The sequence below is a fragment of the Trichomonas vaginalis genome, chromosome IV (genome assembly GCF_026262505.1).
Source record: "Trichomonas vaginalis G3 chromosome IV, whole genome shotgun sequence".
Classification (NCBI taxonomy): domain Eukaryota; phylum Parabasalia; order Trichomonadida; family Trichomonadidae; genus Trichomonas; species Trichomonas vaginalis.
Window position 1 is genome coordinate 18150846 of NC_067206.1, and position 15348 is coordinate 18166193.

At 36.6% G+C, this 15348-nt stretch overlaps 9 protein-coding genes and 8 pseudogenes across 17 annotated transcripts, besides 1 other annotated feature; 8 read left to right on the top strand and 9 right to left on the bottom strand.

Moving 5' to 3' along the window:
• Positions 1–6: 6 nt before the first annotated feature.
• Positions 7–249, top strand: TVAGG3_0119150 (serine threonine-protein phosphatase family; the record flags this gene model as incomplete). Its single annotated transcript, XM_051223468.1, has 1 exon — positions 7–249. The coding sequence occupies one exon, from the start codon at positions 7–9 to the stop codon at positions 247–249; it is 243 nt and encodes an 80-aa protein (XP_051108454.1).
• A 993-nt stretch (positions 250–1242) lies between these two features.
• Positions 1243–15348: part of a mobile genetic element that runs on past the window's edge.
• On the bottom strand, positions 2411–3370 carry TVAGG3_0119170 (uncharacterized protein; the record flags this gene model as incomplete). The annotated part of the gene is made up of 1 exon (XM_051223469.1): positions 2411–3370. One exon carries the CDS (start codon positions 3368–3370, stop codon positions 2411–2413), a length of 960 nt encoding a protein of 319 aa, XP_051108455.1.
• On the top strand, positions 4050–4565 carry TVAGG3_0119180 (annotated as a pseudogene). Its single transcript has one exon. A coding segment is annotated over exon 1 (516 nt).
• Positions 4610–4987, top strand: TVAGG3_0119190 (annotated as a pseudogene). Its single transcript has one exon. A coding segment is annotated over exon 1 (378 nt).
• On the top strand, positions 5465–6470 carry TVAGG3_0119200 (DNA/RNA polymerases family; the record flags this gene model as incomplete). Its single annotated transcript, XM_051223470.1, has 1 exon — positions 5465–6470. A coding segment is annotated over one exon (1006 nt), but the record flags the coding sequence as incomplete, so codon positions are not given.
• Positions 6897–7159, top strand: TVAGG3_0119210 (annotated as a pseudogene). The gene has a single exon. A coding segment is annotated over exon 1 (263 nt).
• TVAGG3_0119220 lies at positions 7208–7466 on the bottom strand (annotated as a pseudogene). Its single transcript has one exon. A coding segment is annotated over exon 1 (259 nt).
• TVAGG3_0119230 (uncharacterized protein) lies at positions 8306–8530 on the bottom strand (the record flags this gene model as incomplete). Its single annotated transcript, XM_051223471.1, has 1 exon — positions 8306–8530. The coding sequence occupies one exon, from the start codon at positions 8528–8530 to the stop codon at positions 8306–8308; it is 225 nt and encodes a 74-aa protein (XP_051108457.1).
• On the bottom strand, positions 8557–8944 carry TVAGG3_0119240 (annotated as a pseudogene). The gene has a single exon. A coding segment is annotated over exon 1 (388 nt).
• TVAGG3_0119250 (uncharacterized protein) lies at positions 9174–9719 on the top strand (the record flags this gene model as incomplete). Its single annotated transcript, XM_051223472.1, has 1 exon — positions 9174–9719. One exon carries the CDS (start codon positions 9174–9176, stop codon positions 9717–9719), a length of 546 nt encoding a protein of 181 aa, XP_051108458.1.
• On the bottom strand, positions 9783–9983 carry TVAGG3_0119260 (uncharacterized protein; the record flags this gene model as incomplete). The annotated part of the gene is made up of 1 exon (XM_051223473.1): positions 9783–9983. The coding sequence occupies one exon, from the start codon at positions 9981–9983 to the stop codon at positions 9783–9785; it is 201 nt and encodes a 66-aa protein (XP_051108459.1).
• Positions 10937–11665, top strand: TVAGG3_0119270 (organellar and viral DNA polymerase type B; the record flags this gene model as incomplete). Its single annotated transcript, XM_051223474.1, has 1 exon — positions 10937–11665. One exon carries the CDS (start codon positions 10937–10939, stop codon positions 11663–11665), a length of 729 nt encoding a protein of 242 aa, XP_051108460.1.
• TVAGG3_0119280 (protein of unknown function, DUF4106 family) lies at positions 11725–12603 on the bottom strand (the record flags this gene model as incomplete). The annotated part of the gene is made up of 1 exon (XM_051223475.1): positions 11725–12603. One exon carries the CDS (start codon positions 12601–12603, stop codon positions 11725–11727), a length of 879 nt encoding a protein of 292 aa, XP_051108461.1.
• TVAGG3_0119290 lies at positions 12793–13094 on the top strand (annotated as a pseudogene). The gene has a single exon. A coding segment is annotated over exon 1 (302 nt).
• Positions 13111–13528, bottom strand: TVAGG3_0119300 (annotated as a pseudogene). The gene has a single exon. A coding segment is annotated over exon 1 (418 nt).
• Positions 13745–14657, bottom strand: TVAGG3_0119310 (annotated as a pseudogene). Its single transcript has one exon. A coding segment is annotated over exon 1 (913 nt).
• Positions 14823–15293, bottom strand: TVAGG3_0119320 (uncharacterized protein; the record flags this gene model as incomplete). Its single annotated transcript, XM_051223476.1, has 1 exon — positions 14823–15293. One exon carries the CDS (start codon positions 15291–15293, stop codon positions 14823–14825), a length of 471 nt encoding a protein of 156 aa, XP_051108462.1.

The window sequence follows — 15348 nt, forward strand, 5'->3', positions numbered from 1 at the left end:
AGTAAAATGGGTTTCTTCAGTAAGATAGGAAACTTCTTTCGAAATGTTGGAAGAGGTATATGGAATGGAATAAAAACCGTAGGAAGAGGAATTTGGAACGGAGTCAAAAATATTGGTAAAAGAGTAGGTCAGTTCGTTGGTATTATACCTAAAGACCCTGAACCAGAAGAACAAGCTCCTGTTATACAACAGCCTGAACCTGCACCACAGTCTAGTTGGCAACCAAATCCAACACCTCAACCGTATTAAAAAATTATATTTTTACCGTTCGATAGTAGTTGTATATGAAACTAAGTTCTAAGTAAAACGCATGGTATAATGGAATTATTCTTTTTCTTCCATCTGTAGTAAACCATACTTGAAAGTCTGAAATACTTCCACTTGGTGGTTCGTATAACTTTGTAGGTTTTTCGTAAAAGTCATTTGCCAAGCATAAGAAAGAGTTTTGAGCGCCAGAAAATGAAGCATGAACAATAATAGCAGCTGGGTCGAAAACATCTTTAAATAAATATGGTTCATCTCTCTTGCATATCGACTGTAAATATTTGCTAAAGGAAGTTTGACTTTCTGATTTAACATTCTTTGCAAATAATACCATGACATTGCAGTGAATTCTGTATATATTTGTTCGTCTTTCTTTGGATTGTCTTCGTAGATTTGAAATGACACTTGTGAATTTTGTTTGTCATATACAATTCTCACATAAAGTGTGCTCTCGGTATTTGCATATTCATCAGCATATTTTGCATAACATGAATTTATTTTATCTTCTATATTTTTTAACGCAGTCTGTAGAGAAGATGAAAGGTCAACTTGTATTAGCTCAATTTCTTCCCACATTTTTCGTTTCCCTTCAGATATATAATCTATATGAAACTTACAATAAATGGAAAACTTTTATCTTCTACAGACACAAACTTCATTCTACGAAAGCCAATAGCTTTTTGTGACAGATGGGTCTCTTAGCCATCTTAATGGGTAGTCAAAACGATAGCCTTCATGCTTTACGGTCTCTGTCTCAAACTTTTGACCGACATTAGTAAAAAGTTCATCTAATGGTTTAGTTGTAGCAACTCTTGAATTTTCTTTTTCTATTGGAAGCATATTTTATCTAGAATAAAAATGTCAAATGAAACAGCGTCTATGAGAGAAATACAACACAACCGACAACTCATTATGCAAGCTCTAAATAAGAACACAACAAACTTTTCAAACTATTCTAAGATATCTGAGTCATTGAAAGAAGGAAACTTAAAACTGACGATAAACCCAATGACAGACGAGTTTCTGTTTCAAGACAACAAGAACCATACTGTTTTGTATAAATCCAACAAAAAGAACTTTAAACGAGAAACCTATAGATGAACTTCTTTTGAAAGCAGATATTGACAACAAAGCTGACAAAGATAATGTCATTGAAAAAGTTCAAGAAGAACATGACAGAGCAGATGCAACATATGCAACAAAAGAGGATGTTGAAAAGAAAGCAGATAAAACATATGTTAACGATGAGTTAGAATGTGTGGCTAGTGCGTTAGTGAAGAAGGCAGATAAGGAATATGTGGATGAAAAAGACAATGAAATTAAAGAAAGGGTTGAATGGTATAATGAACGGACATCGAAGATTTTAAAAACGAAAGCTGATACAGGATGGGTTTCAGGGTGTTTAGACCTTAAAGCCGACAAAGAAACTGTAGATATGTTGGCACAACACGGTTTCAAGTCATACCAGAGGTTTAATGGAAGATGGACAACAGTTGAAAGAGCTTGAGAAAGGTGTTACAGAGTTAAGGAATACAAAAGCAGACTCGACATGGATAAAAGGATATGTAGATGCAACAAAAGAGTATATTTTCACATGGACAGAAGGAACATACCCACAAAAATATCATAGACATAGCATCTCTGACGTAAATGAACTTGAAGAAAAGTTATATAAGAAAGCAGACAAAACAGAGCTTCAAACATTAAAGACAGAAATACTTCAAACACTATATCCTATAGGTTCTATTTACACGTCAATGAACTCTACCAGACCAGAAGTAGTACTTGGTCTCGGAACTTGGACTCAAATAGTCGACAGGTTTTTGTATTGTGCAAACTCTTCAAAGGAAACAGGTGGAAGTAAAACGATTTCAGGTGAAAATTTACCTGCACACAGTCACTACATAGATTTAAGTACATCTCAAGCAGGTTGGCATAAGCATAGATATTGGGATTGGTCAGGAATGACAAAAGGTAAAGGATATGATGTTAAAGACGAGGTTAAGTTTGCTATAAATTGTTACTGGAGTGACACTCAGGGAGAAGGAAACCATACACATCGCGTTACAGGATATACGCAAACAACGGGACAAAGTAAAGACTACATGCCACCTTACATGACAGTTTACGCATGGTATAGAAATGCTTAGTCGTCATTTTCAACTTCTTTAGCATATTCGTCAGGAGTTGTCTTATATTTGTTAGGAACTGTCTTTGAAAGTATACCACCTTGAACTTTGACAAGTTTGAAACGAGGTCTGACAATAGTAGTTTTATCTTCTGCTTGCAGTCTGTACATTTTGCCATGTTTGCCTAAAACTTCATAATATTCTCTTGTATACTTTCTTCTATTTTTACGAACACGAATGTGAGTACCTGTCGGGTTCCCATTGTTGTCATAGTCAATAGTATTTTCATATGGGTCGCGTTTAGGTATTTCTATTTTTACTTTGTCACCTTTCTGAAGTTTGAAGCCTGGCATTCTTTCTTGTTTGTCTCTTTTGACTAAACTATTAAATATATAGTCTTTCTCTAAGTCGGGGTTGTTTTTCATTTCTTCGGGGGAGTGGTTTCCCAAACCTTTTTGTTTACGGCTATTGTAAATATTTAAAACTTGTCTCATCTTTGCCATGGAGAAATGTCTATATTTGTCGTCATATGACATTTCATTTGCTTCACCACCTTGTGGTTGGTTTAAGTCTCTTAAGATTTTTATACAACTGTCAATGACACCAAGAGCAGAATGGTTTTGGTCGACAATGAAATATTGGTTTACATTTTTTGAACGCAGATAGTTTTTAATATCGTCTGATTTGAAAGAACTTTCACAGTCAGATGTCAGTTTTGTTGGATGGTATTTGTCAACGAATATTGTCAAAGCAGTTTTCACATCTAAAATATTTTTGGACCATAATGGTATGGCTTCACAGTATCTTGTGTTTTGACCAACAAATATTAACCAGTATGGTGGTCCATCTTCTCTATACCTCGGAATGTTTTCCAAGATATCCATAAACCAAGCATTTGGTGTTGAACTAAAGATTTTTATCATGAGTGCTTTCTTTGTTGCCTTAGAAACATAGGGGTCCTTGTTTGGATTCGTCATTTTTTAACCCATAAGAAATGGGTTTATTTGGCGCATTAGCAGGAGTTGCATCCAGATTTTTGCCCGCAGTGGGAACAATAGCCAGAGGTGCATTTGGAATTGGAAGGAAGATTTTGAGTACATTAGGTATACTGAAAGAGAAAGCAACACCTATTATACAAACTGTACAGAAAGGTTGGGAGGTAGCACGAGATGCAGCAAATCTTATTCCAAATCCTGAAACAAGAGGAAAAGTTCAAGGATGGATGGACAATGTAGGAAGACAAGCAGGAAACTATTATAACAAAGCAAATGACTACTATAACCAAGCAGGACACTATATGGACCAAGGTGAAAGATTCTTTAACAGAGGATATAACCATGCACAACAGTGGGTAAACAATAACCAACCGCAACCACCTCAAACTTGGGGAATGTAAAGTTTTTTACTGAGATGAAATGAACAATACAGCATTGAGACAAATGGGTTCAAGATGGATTTGTCGGCTTCCAGTAGTTAAACCACCACGTGTTTGTCAAGTCCTCCCTATACCTCAAGAGTTTTAGACGGCGACTTAAAAAACCTAAACAACCAGTTGAAAACAAACCAAACTAAAATTTTTACTGAGATGAAATGACCGAAGAAGTCGAAACGGTAGATTTGACACCACAAACAAAAAGTTCAGAACCATTGTCAAAACCTGTCAAAGAACTTACAGATGAAGAGAAAAATTCAATAATAGAAAGTGCCAGGTCTGGAAATACAAACCCTAACTATAAGTCACTTTTCATAGAAATGGAACGGCTAGTATCTCAAAAAAGAAACAGACCCTCACAAATAAAATATTGAAGTCTGAAGGAGCTTTCGAGACAACAGATGGAAAAGTTTACTTCACTGACCAACAGTTCATTATAGAACATCTCATTGACTTAGAGTCGAAATATTCTAAACTTTACAACAAACACAAAAAGTTGAAAGGAAAAAAAAACAAATGGCATATGATATTTATGAAGATGTTGACGACACAACTGTTCCTGCAAGTGAAGTAAAGTCAGAGGAACCGAAAAGTGACGAAAAACCGATAGAAGAAGAAAAACCAAAAACTGAAGATAAACCAAAACCAAAGGTTAGTTTCCAAACTAAACCAAGTCAACCTTCATTAGCTGGTATGGGTTGCGTCAAAGACTTATGGCAGCAGGCGGTTATGTAAAGTAAAGAAAAAAACATTTTTTTATTTTTATAAAAATGCCCCGTATAGAATGGATAGAAGGTCTGCTAGAAAAAAGCAGAGTTAGAAAAGATATGGTTGGAGAGTTTCGAAGAATTTTAAATATAGGAAGGGAAGACCCATAAAAGTCTATGACAAATTGTCTGGTCTTCGCTACGAAATGGACTTAGAAACAGCACGTGCCAATTATCCAAACAGACTCGAGAGGTTAGAAGAAGAACGTCTTATGGACATGCCTTTCGATGTTAGTGAACCTCAAGTTGAAGGACACGACGGCTTTGCCAGATTCTACTGGAAACATGACGAACAATTGCATCCTTTGAGAAGGAAAAAAGGAAAAGGTGAAGACGCACATGCTCCCATGGAAAGAACAAGATATGCATATGGAAAGAACAAGATATGCATATGAAAAGTACCGTGAAGTTAGAAGTCAAATTACATCTGGTCGAACCTTTACAGTAAACTTTGACGAAGGAAAGAACAAAGAAGGCTTCATGGGTGTACTTGCTGCCATACAAGACGGAAATAAGAAAGGATACAATCTCAGACTAACCATAACAGATTTGGACGGTCACATTTACTATGCCCATGGCAATGTCACAACAGCCGCACAACTTCTTGACGCTTTCAAGACTACAAAGAGAGAACAAATGGTTGACTCCGACTCAGACATTTTGAATGCAATTGAAGGAATTGCAAGTGTAAAATTTGAATGGTACCAACCTAACCCTCAAGCAGTCAGACAACATGCTGGATACTTCCCCTTCATAAATAAGTCTGACATTGACTTGACAAGGTATGGAATTTACAATTCATTGAAACAATTGTCAATGAACCTTGTATTCTTACATGTCTCAGGAACTCTGGTCTTGTTTCAGAAGAGAAGATGAAGTATCTTGAGTCATGTGTGAAGACAAGGTACATGCTCAGAGGTCAATTGGCAAAAGTTGCACCGTTGGCAAATGTCAATATCCGAGTCAACATTCCGACTGAGAAAGGTTCTTCACATGACGACTATGTTGTTGACAAAGACTTACCATGGTTGAAGATTGTAATTGTCCACAACCACTTCATGTTGAACGAAAGTCTTATGTTCGGAAAAGGCAAGTGCAACATTGTCAGAGCTGTTAACATTCTTTTCGAGAAAGGTTTGTTGGAACCAATTCCAGATGACAAGCTGACAGAAACTTTTGTACCAAAAGACGAAACAAACTTTTCATTGTTAGCAAGACCAAAAGTTGTTCCAGACAAAGTTATAGCACAAAAGAAGTACACAGTTCCACGAGGAGTTGGATTGTTCGGATACCAACCTGAACCAGAAGAACTTCCAATGAGGTTGCAAGAACTTCAAGATGCTATAAACAAACTTCCATTGAGACATCCAATTGACGTCAAATTGTATTGGAGAGCATCTGAGTTAGGTCAGAAGGTTTTATATGAAACAGGTTGCTTCGACGATGTTTATGAGATAACAGGAGAAGTTTCTCAGAAGATAAGAGACTCACTTGAATTTCCACAAACTGGACCAATTGGTTGCGACAAGTTCGACTCATACGAAAAGATATACTATGTTGACCTTAACGCTGCGTACATGAGGTTCGTCCAATATATCCCGACTGGAATTCCAAACGAAGATGGTGAGTTCCTGGGAAGGAACTATACAGTTGGAAAAGTCATACAACAACTGTATGATATTAGGAAAGCTTCAAACCCCAAACTTGCAATGACACTCAAATTGCTTATGAATTCGACATGGGGATATTCCATTAAGAAACCTCAAGAGATGAAGAGTAAACATTATGAGAAGGTCGACAACTTTGTTGAAAGGTTTTCTCCTTTTGTTTTGAAGTACGAATTCACTCAAGGTCAAAGTGGCTTAGTAACCACATTAAAACCTATTGTCGAACATTGGTCCTATCCTCAGTTCGCAAAGGCAGTCCTTGACAACTACAACAAATTCTTCTCCGAAGTCAAATCCAAAGTTGTGGTTTACTATGAGAACATCGACGCACTCATGACGAACAAAGAAGGCTATAACAAACTCATTGAAATGGGTTTAGTCGGTGAAAGATGGGTCAATTCAAATTGGACAAAATTTTCACCGAAGTTCATGTCCTCTCCAAGCGTAAGTACTGGGCATACTTGAAGACGGCACAGAAATAAAACATTGCATGAAATAAAAAATTTTTATTTGAATTTGAATTTAAATGTGGGGAATTCTTGGTCTCAAACTCATATATAACCTGTTTGTTTGTATTTTCGTCGACTATGGCACGAGACACAAACATTGACCAAACGGACAAAAAGTGTCATTTCAGATGGTCACGCAGCCAATCGCATTCGAGCACTTCGAAGAAGCCTTACGTTCCAAGGGAGAGGGTGTCTGGTGCAAGGCAGAGGTCATGAGACTCTACGAGCAGTACATCCTCAATGCCTGGGAGGACAAATCGTCCTTGGATTGGCAATTCTACCAACTCCTCTGGGACGACCTCCTACGCAACTGGATGACGAAAGAGTCCAATTCAGAGGTCGGGAGCTAATTGTCCAAATTCTCATTAATTTAAGCTACTTAACTAAATAAACACCTAAATATTACTCGGGGTTTCCCCCTAAAATAAATTTTTTACTCTTAGAACCACTCGAGGTTCTCCTTACGGTTGTTGAGCTTGTCACCGTCAATGTGTCTGACCTTCGTCTTCTTGTCTGGATTTGGAACCCATTGAATTGCGACAAGCTTGCCCATGGAGATTGAACCGCGATTCCGAAGGTTAAGGTTCAAGTGTCCCAAGTTGTTGAGGACTGGGGTAAGAACCTTGCCTGTCTCCTTGTTGCGGATTTGGTATGGGTAGGGTTGGGAAATTTTCGTAAGCGTCATCGGCAACAAGGGTTGCCCAAACTTCCTCTTCTTCGTGTTTCTCTTCTTCCTCTTCTTCTTCGTGTTTCTCTTCTTCTTCGTGTTTCTCTTCTTCCTCGAAAATTCCTTCTTCAATTTTGGTACTCACGAATTACGGTGTTGGAGGTTCTGTCCTTTCCGAGTACCTTCCAGATGGCGTCTATCTCTTCGAAGAAACGGTAGATGAGTCTGCAAGGTCTCGGTTCTCTCTCGCGTAATGGCAAGGTTTCCGCGAAATCGTTCAGGACTTTCTCATTGGAAGCATGGCGTGAGGACATTGGCTTTAAGTCCCTTCATCTCTTCCATAAGACTACTTTGGAGAGTCTTAACGTGTTTGTCAGATGAGCTTTCAAATTCAAAATTTGAATTTGAACTGGGCGCTTGTCTGGCAACATTGAAAGGACATCTGCCATTGTGTTCGGCTTCGGTGCTTGTTCGGACATCGAAAAAATGAAGTGGTTTGAGAATGACGGTTTTACTTCAAAAAGCTTGTTATGACGGTTAAGTCATACAACAAGTTTAAAATAATATCTTGTTCTTCTTCTGAACGTTTGTTGTCTCTTCCGATAAAAGTTTCGAACATGAGAACCAAAAAACGTTTTTTGAGATTGCGGAAGAGTTCAGGCAAACGTTCATATTCTGGATATGTTGGGAGCAGTTCGAAACATCTGAGCTGACTTTCGGACAAAATTGGGACAATGTCAGAAAATTCATCTTTGGTCGGACTGCTTGAAGGTAAGTCCCTTACATGTAAGTAGCTCTGGTAAAGTCTTCTCATTTCTGCTAACTTTTGGAGTATAGCTTCGTAGTTTAGAAGTTTTAATTTTAATTGTCTTATTCCACTTTGACATCTAAACGGTAACTATCCATGAGGTCAAGAGTAGCTTTGGTAGCTTTAAGTGGAGCTATCTGTTCCTTGACTTGTGCAATTTTGGTTGCAATTGTGGTTTGAGCTCCTTCAAGTTCGCCGTCTATGTCGTTCTCAACACCTTCAACCATAGCTTGAAACTCTTCATCGGTCCATTGAGATTGGTGTGGGACGAATTTAACTTGCTTCATTCAAAAAATGAAAAAAATTTTTTACTCAAAACGTTAAGGTTGACTGAACTGGTTGGATGTCGCCTTCACAGGTTATGTAGAACGGCTGACCCGAGAAGTGAAGGAGAGACTGAATTGCCAATTTCATATGGGGTAGGGGTTCTCCTTGTTTGGTATTTTTATCCAAGGACGTTTGTTTAGGAACTTAACAAGAGCTTCTCTTTTGGCGTCCTTTATGCCATCGTAGGCTGTCCCGTCTGGTATTTGAATTGGAATTCCAGTCGAAGTCTCGAGCTGAAGTGTAGACCTTCCAGAAATAGTGGTGAACTTGACCTTGGGCTTCATTACCCTGCGCAAGTACTGCTTAACAACTTCATTTATCTCTATAAGGTAAATTGCCTCGTCAAATCCTTCTGGTATTCCGAGTCCTTCCATCCGACAGGAAAATATTTTCCCGACAACTGGAAAAAATTTTCCCGACGACAGGAAGGACTCTTCCAGTTGTCCGTCCGTAAACCATTCAAATTTTTCGAAAATTGAGAACTTTTGGTCGAACTTCAGAAAAAGTTTTTCCTTCCGACAGGAAAGGTTTTTTCTTCCAACAGGAAAGGTTTTTCCTTCCGACAGGAAAGGTTTTTCCTTCCGACGGTTAAGCCACAAACAGATGTCCGACGTACCACCAACCGAGCCCATTCCCAAACCAGAGGAACCTAAAGCACCAGCCCCTGCACCTCAGCAACCTCAGTTCCAGCAAGTCCCTCCACCAAATTACTACCAATTTCCACCTCAAGGTTACTACCTACCACAAGGCTTCCCGAACTACCCTCCTCCTCAGCCTATGCCTTACTTCCCCAACCCTTGGATGTTTATGCAAAACCCTGCCCCACAATTCCAATCTCAATCCAAGAGAGACCAAGAGTTCGAGGAAGGTCTGAACCGCTTACGCAAAGAGTATGCTACTACCCCAATGGAAGAAGACAGGCTTTCAGTCTCTTCCCTCAAATCGACCGATTCGACTCGTACCACAGATTCGGTTCGTGACCGTGAAGACTACCTCAAGCAGTCTGAGAGACTCTTCATCCTACAACCATTTACAGTTGGAGCTCTCAAGAACATGCGCAATTACGAAGGTCAGACACCAGCTGGAGACCGTAAAACAGACGTACTCGCAAGAGCAGCATCCAACTGGTCAAGACAAAGACCGAGATAGTCGACTTCATTCTTGCAGCTTGCCCATACAAGTAAAAAAATAAACAATTACGAGTTAAACTTTTTATTCTTTCTTTTCTGAGTTGTTTAGAGCTGGTTTCTCTTGTAGGAACCTTTCGTACTCTTCCATGGTCATGTAATTGCGAATTTTGTACGCAATTCCAGGTTCGTTGTTTTTGAACCTTATGTATGTAACGCTTCCATCCTCCTCAGGGAAGTAAGCTGCTAACATCTGACCAAGTTTTCTCGGTGACTCGGAGCTCATTAAAAATGTCACTTTTTTAAATGTTAAGTTTTTAGTCTTATTTTACCCTTTGTTTACCCTTTGTTTGTCAAGGTAGTATTGGAGTGCAATTTCTCCAAATTCTCTGTGTCGGAGTTCTTCAGCATTTTCCAAGGTGTACCTGGAGAACTCAAAGAAGTTGTCAAGAAGATACTGCCATGCTGCTCTTCTGAGTTCGTCGGTATTTTGGAAGTGTTGCACCTTCGAGTCTTCGGACATGAAAAAATGACACTTTTTTTATTTAAACCGTTTTGGCATTTCTCATTGAGTGAGTATAGTTCTGCCGAACCATTGGAAGAGAAGAAGTACCCTTGCTGGCAAAAGACAAAAATAGTTGCCTTAGTTGTCATTGCAATTGTACTCGTAATTGAATTCATTGTACTTCTCTTCACGTACATAAACTCAGCCAATGGTATTTGCTTTAAGAAGCTACCATCTTACTAAGACTAAAACACTTACATTTTTCAAGCTTGATTTTTTACAATTTGAATTTTACACCAAAAAATAATGTTTATGTTAGAATGTTAGATCTAACATGTTTTCTAACACGTTTTCTAACATGGTCTAAAACTCTTGAATTTTCATGAATTTTACACCAAAAATATAATTTATGTTAGAATGTTAGATCTAACATGTTTTCTAACACGTTTCTAACATGGTCTAAAACTCTCGAAAATCATGAATTTTCCCGAAATAAAAAATAAAGTTGGTTTTTTTAAAAAAATATTTTTTATTTTTATTGTAAGAACATGTTAGCAACAACAGCACCAAACTCGTTAGTCATGAACCCAACTTCAATGTTAGTAGAGATGAAAAGCTTCATTCCTTCTTCATATACTTTCGAAACAAAAATCCAGAAGATAAAGCAAGAACTTTTAACAAGTAATTTAGACTGTAGTGCGAAAGATGAAACAAATGAACAGTATCTTTATGAAATGCAGGATATTATTGACCATTTACCTAAACTTCCTGAAATCCAACAACAAAAACTCACTATTCCAGAATTCGATGAAATAGAAGTCGGACTGACTGACTCAGTAGAAATAAAGAAGTTCATACGAAAGGTAAATTATGAATTCCTTGGTTTTCATTGCAACCATAAGGTTATGGACAAAGATTGCGACATGGTATATAAGAACATCTCTGACCTTTACAAATCCGAAGAATTTAAGACCTACGACAACTTTGTTTCATTAGTTGCAAAATGTGTTTGGGAAATAAGAGATAAAGATAGTAGGGGTAAGGTATGGAACGAACAAATAAAACCCGCTATGTTCGAGATGAAGAAAACCATTGACGCCTTAGTTGTTTTAGCAGGTAAGGTTTCAGAATATAATGCAAAAATGAACCCACAATGTTCTAAATGTAAAGCAGCAATGAGGAAATATAACTACTCCGTCAAAGAGATAGAACGTATGCGAAACGACTATGCAGATTTAAAGAAAGAAGCAGAGAAACCAGCAGAAGATAAAATGGACATGTTGACATTTCTAAACAAAAACTATCCAACAGCTGACGATTTCCTATTATCTGACGTCAAGAAGAAGTATAAAGAAACCTTCGGCATAGTTAAAACATTCGATGTACTAAAAGAAGAAATTGAAGCCACGAAATTGTTTAGAGTCATGAACCATCGCAACATATACCATGTAAAACGCTTGTAAATAGTTATGTTAGAAAACATGTTAGAAAACATGTTAGATCTAACATTCTAACATAAACATTATTTTTGCTGACTTTTTACAATTTGAACTTTGTTCGCGTAGATGTGAATTCTGAAAGAAGTATGAGGGTCTTGTATGACTTTGTACTTCTCCCATAGTTCATGTCTGTCAAACTTACCTGCCATGGACTCTTTCATAAGTTCCATGAAATCGTCTTCGGACAATCCGGGGAAAAGTATGATATCAGTAAGTATTCTCTTTACATCCTTACTTAAACTCTTTGCTGTCTGTACACAAATGACAACTGAGATGTTAAAGTGTCTGAGCTTCTTAAGAATTCGACACATATCTTGTTCTCTATTCTTAAGCAAAGGATGAGAAGCAAAGTCATCTAAGATAAGAAGACATCTATGAGGGTAAGTCTTCCAATCGTAAGATTGCAATTTCTTCGAAATGTATTCTATCTCTTTCTGTTTGTTTCTGAAGTGTTTCTTCTCTAATATTCTTTGCATTTCCTCATTTGGGTCTTTAAACTTAGAATTTATATACTCATTTATAGCATTATACTTCAAAACTCTTCTTTGGTACTTCTTTATCCAATCTAACAACTCAGTATCCTTTATACATACTAACTTAGACTTCTTTATAATATCTTTGAACGAATTGACGGTTTGGTCAAATTGACCAGAAGTACTACAAATAACAACTAACTCATAGAATGGGTTCTTCTCATCTAGTTCTTGTTGTTGTGCAGCCATTTTAAGATAAGTGAAAGTCTTACCCGACCCAGGTGGTGCAATTAGACCTGTTATACCATTCTGAGCAAATAAGAACTTGTCATGTATAGGTTTTATCTGAGCATTTTCTAACTTCCTCTTGTTCTTGTTTAAAACATTCTCAAATTTTTTGTCAATGTCAGCAAACTTTTTTTCTAACATATTTTTAGAAAAATTAAAATTTTTATCTTTTTGAAAATGTCTAGCGATTTCGCTATCTATATTCGAGACAAACTTTTCGACAGCAAAACATCTGTAGACCATAAAATCTTACATAGTGTAAACAAGAAAGGGGAATTTGTTCTAAAGTTCTGTTTCTGGGAATATGACAAGAACCATAAAACATTAAGCAGAGAAGTCTTTAAGTTTGTCAATGACAGACTTGTTGACAGAGATGACGCCGATTGGAAAGCTGAAGTCCAACAAAAGTTCTTAGAATGCAAAGAAGACACATGCGCTGTTCTTGAAGATGAAATAGAAAACAGAATAGAAGAGCTATTAAAGGACAAAGAACTTTTACAAAATATGGTTCTGAGAAGTTTGACATAACTCCACCAGAGAAGAAGAAGAAGAGAGAAAAGAAAGAAAAGAAAGTAGAAGAAGAGAAGAAAGAACCTGAACCAGTTCCAGAGAAGGTGAGATATGACATGTAAAAATAAAATTTTATTTTTAGAACATTTCTGGGTCAATGTCAATGTTCTCTTCCTCTTTAGGAGCAAACACTGGCTTAGACTCTAAAATCTTTTTACCCAATTTACCTTGAACTTCAACTATCTTAGACTCATAATATTCATAGTCGTCTGCTTTCTTTGGTTCATAAGGTATAACAAGTTTGTATGCTTTGCCTTCTTTAAGGTTTGAGAACTTTCTGTCAAAATTTTCTTTGACTGCTAACAAACCTTCTATGTCTAAGTCTTCAAATTGCACCATTTTTAGTCACAATAGCAAACTTAACTGGTTCGATGTTCCAAACTTTGCTGAATGAAGACTTTTCAAAATGGTAGAAGTAAACATTCAAATATGCGAATGGGTCTAGTTCTTCTTTAAGTCCTGACATGTACTTATTTACTGAGATGAATTTTGTCATCTTTTCTATCGGATAAAAAAATATTTTTTTAAAATTTACTCAGAAAAATTTTTCTTTGTATATACGCCGTTCTGAACATCTAAAAGATTTTTGACATTTGCCAAGAATGTTCGTTTAGACGCTGCCATATAACCATATTCTTGACAATATTGTTTATATTCATCGTACAATGACCTTTCATCTAAACACTCAAAGTCGTTTTCATCTATAAACAGTTCATAAACACTCTTGTTTGCTTCTAACAATGTTTGTCTCTCTTCGGTATATGGAATTTGTCTTGGATTGAACTTTGAAATATCTAATGTCATGAAATATGAGAACAAGTGGTTGTAAAAGTCAGATGTCAAAGTTTCTGACAAAGCGTCAAAATATTCTGTATCTTGCATATGAGAATCTGACGTTCTGACAACTACATATCTTCTGTCAGAACTTTCTAACTTCATCGGAACAACATTGTTTGAAACCATGAGAAGTTTGCAACATTTTCACAAACTCTTTGGTCTTTATATTTTCTTTCAACAACTCCAACTTTGTCTGTTATAAGACTCTTCAAAGCATCTGAGTTTAAAACTTTGTTGTATCTATACTTTGAAGTTCGTTACATACTATAAGTTTCATATTCTCTATTGAGGAGTTAAATTTACCGCAGATGTTTTCTAAGTTTGTCATATTCGGGTTCGAATAGCCCTCTAACAGTTTGCATAAGATATCTGTAAAGAATGTGTTCTTACCAGTTCCTTGTTTCCAATTATAATGAGAGCAGTTTCATTTTTAGCACTTGGATGTTGTAAGATGTTTGCAAACCAACATAAGATATACTCATAGACTCTTTCGTTTCCATTGCATATAATTTCTTTGACATGGTCTAACCAAGCTTCTATAATATTTTCTTTCCATTCTACTTGTTCATATTTATATCCAGTGAAGATAGAATAGAAGTTTGGAGAAGGTGTATAAACTTTATACCTCGAACTGAAAAATCTTCTAACTTTGACAATAAGATATCCCAAGCATCTAACATCTTCATGCCAACTTGTACGACTTTTATTTTCTTAAGTTTCTGTCTACATTCTTGTTCAGACACTATTGTTGCTCTTGGTTTGTTAAAGACAACATCCCATTCTTTCATAACATAACATTCTGGGGCAGAGTCGACATAAATGACTAAACGTTTCAAATTCTCGACTGCTTTGTTATAGTCTCTAAATGGACACATATTTCTGAATGCTTGGAAGTCATAAAAATCTGAAACATCTATTCTGTACATTTTTATAAAAAAAAAAAAATATTTTTTTTATTCTTGACTTTGTTGTTCCATTTGTTGCATTTGTTGTTCTTGAGCTATTTGTTGTTGAAGTTGTTCTTGTAGTACAATACTTTCACCAGTTGCATCTTCCAATTCGAAACTTTCTGCCGTCATTGACAAATACATAGGACATAAAAGTTTTACAGGAACAAAGTTTGCGTCAACTAAGGTTAAGTTTATGTTTGCTAAAGTGTTTGAGTTTACTAAAGCTGAAAACTCTGCATTCGAATGAACAATAGGCAAACCAGCAGAGAAAGTGTTGTTTATACGCATAAGTATCTTTTGGTCATAGTAGTTTCTGTCGACATTCGAATAACACTTTGAACCTAAGTTTGAAACAATATATAAAATAGGTGTACTTAAAGTCAATGGAACAGACAAACCTTGTATGACACCTTTTCCTGTTATAGGAAACTGTTGGTAGTAAAAACCAGATATAAGTTTTGTATTATAGCTCATATCGTTTATAGTAAACTCAGTCGGACATCCAAACATAATGAAACCTGCTCTAGTT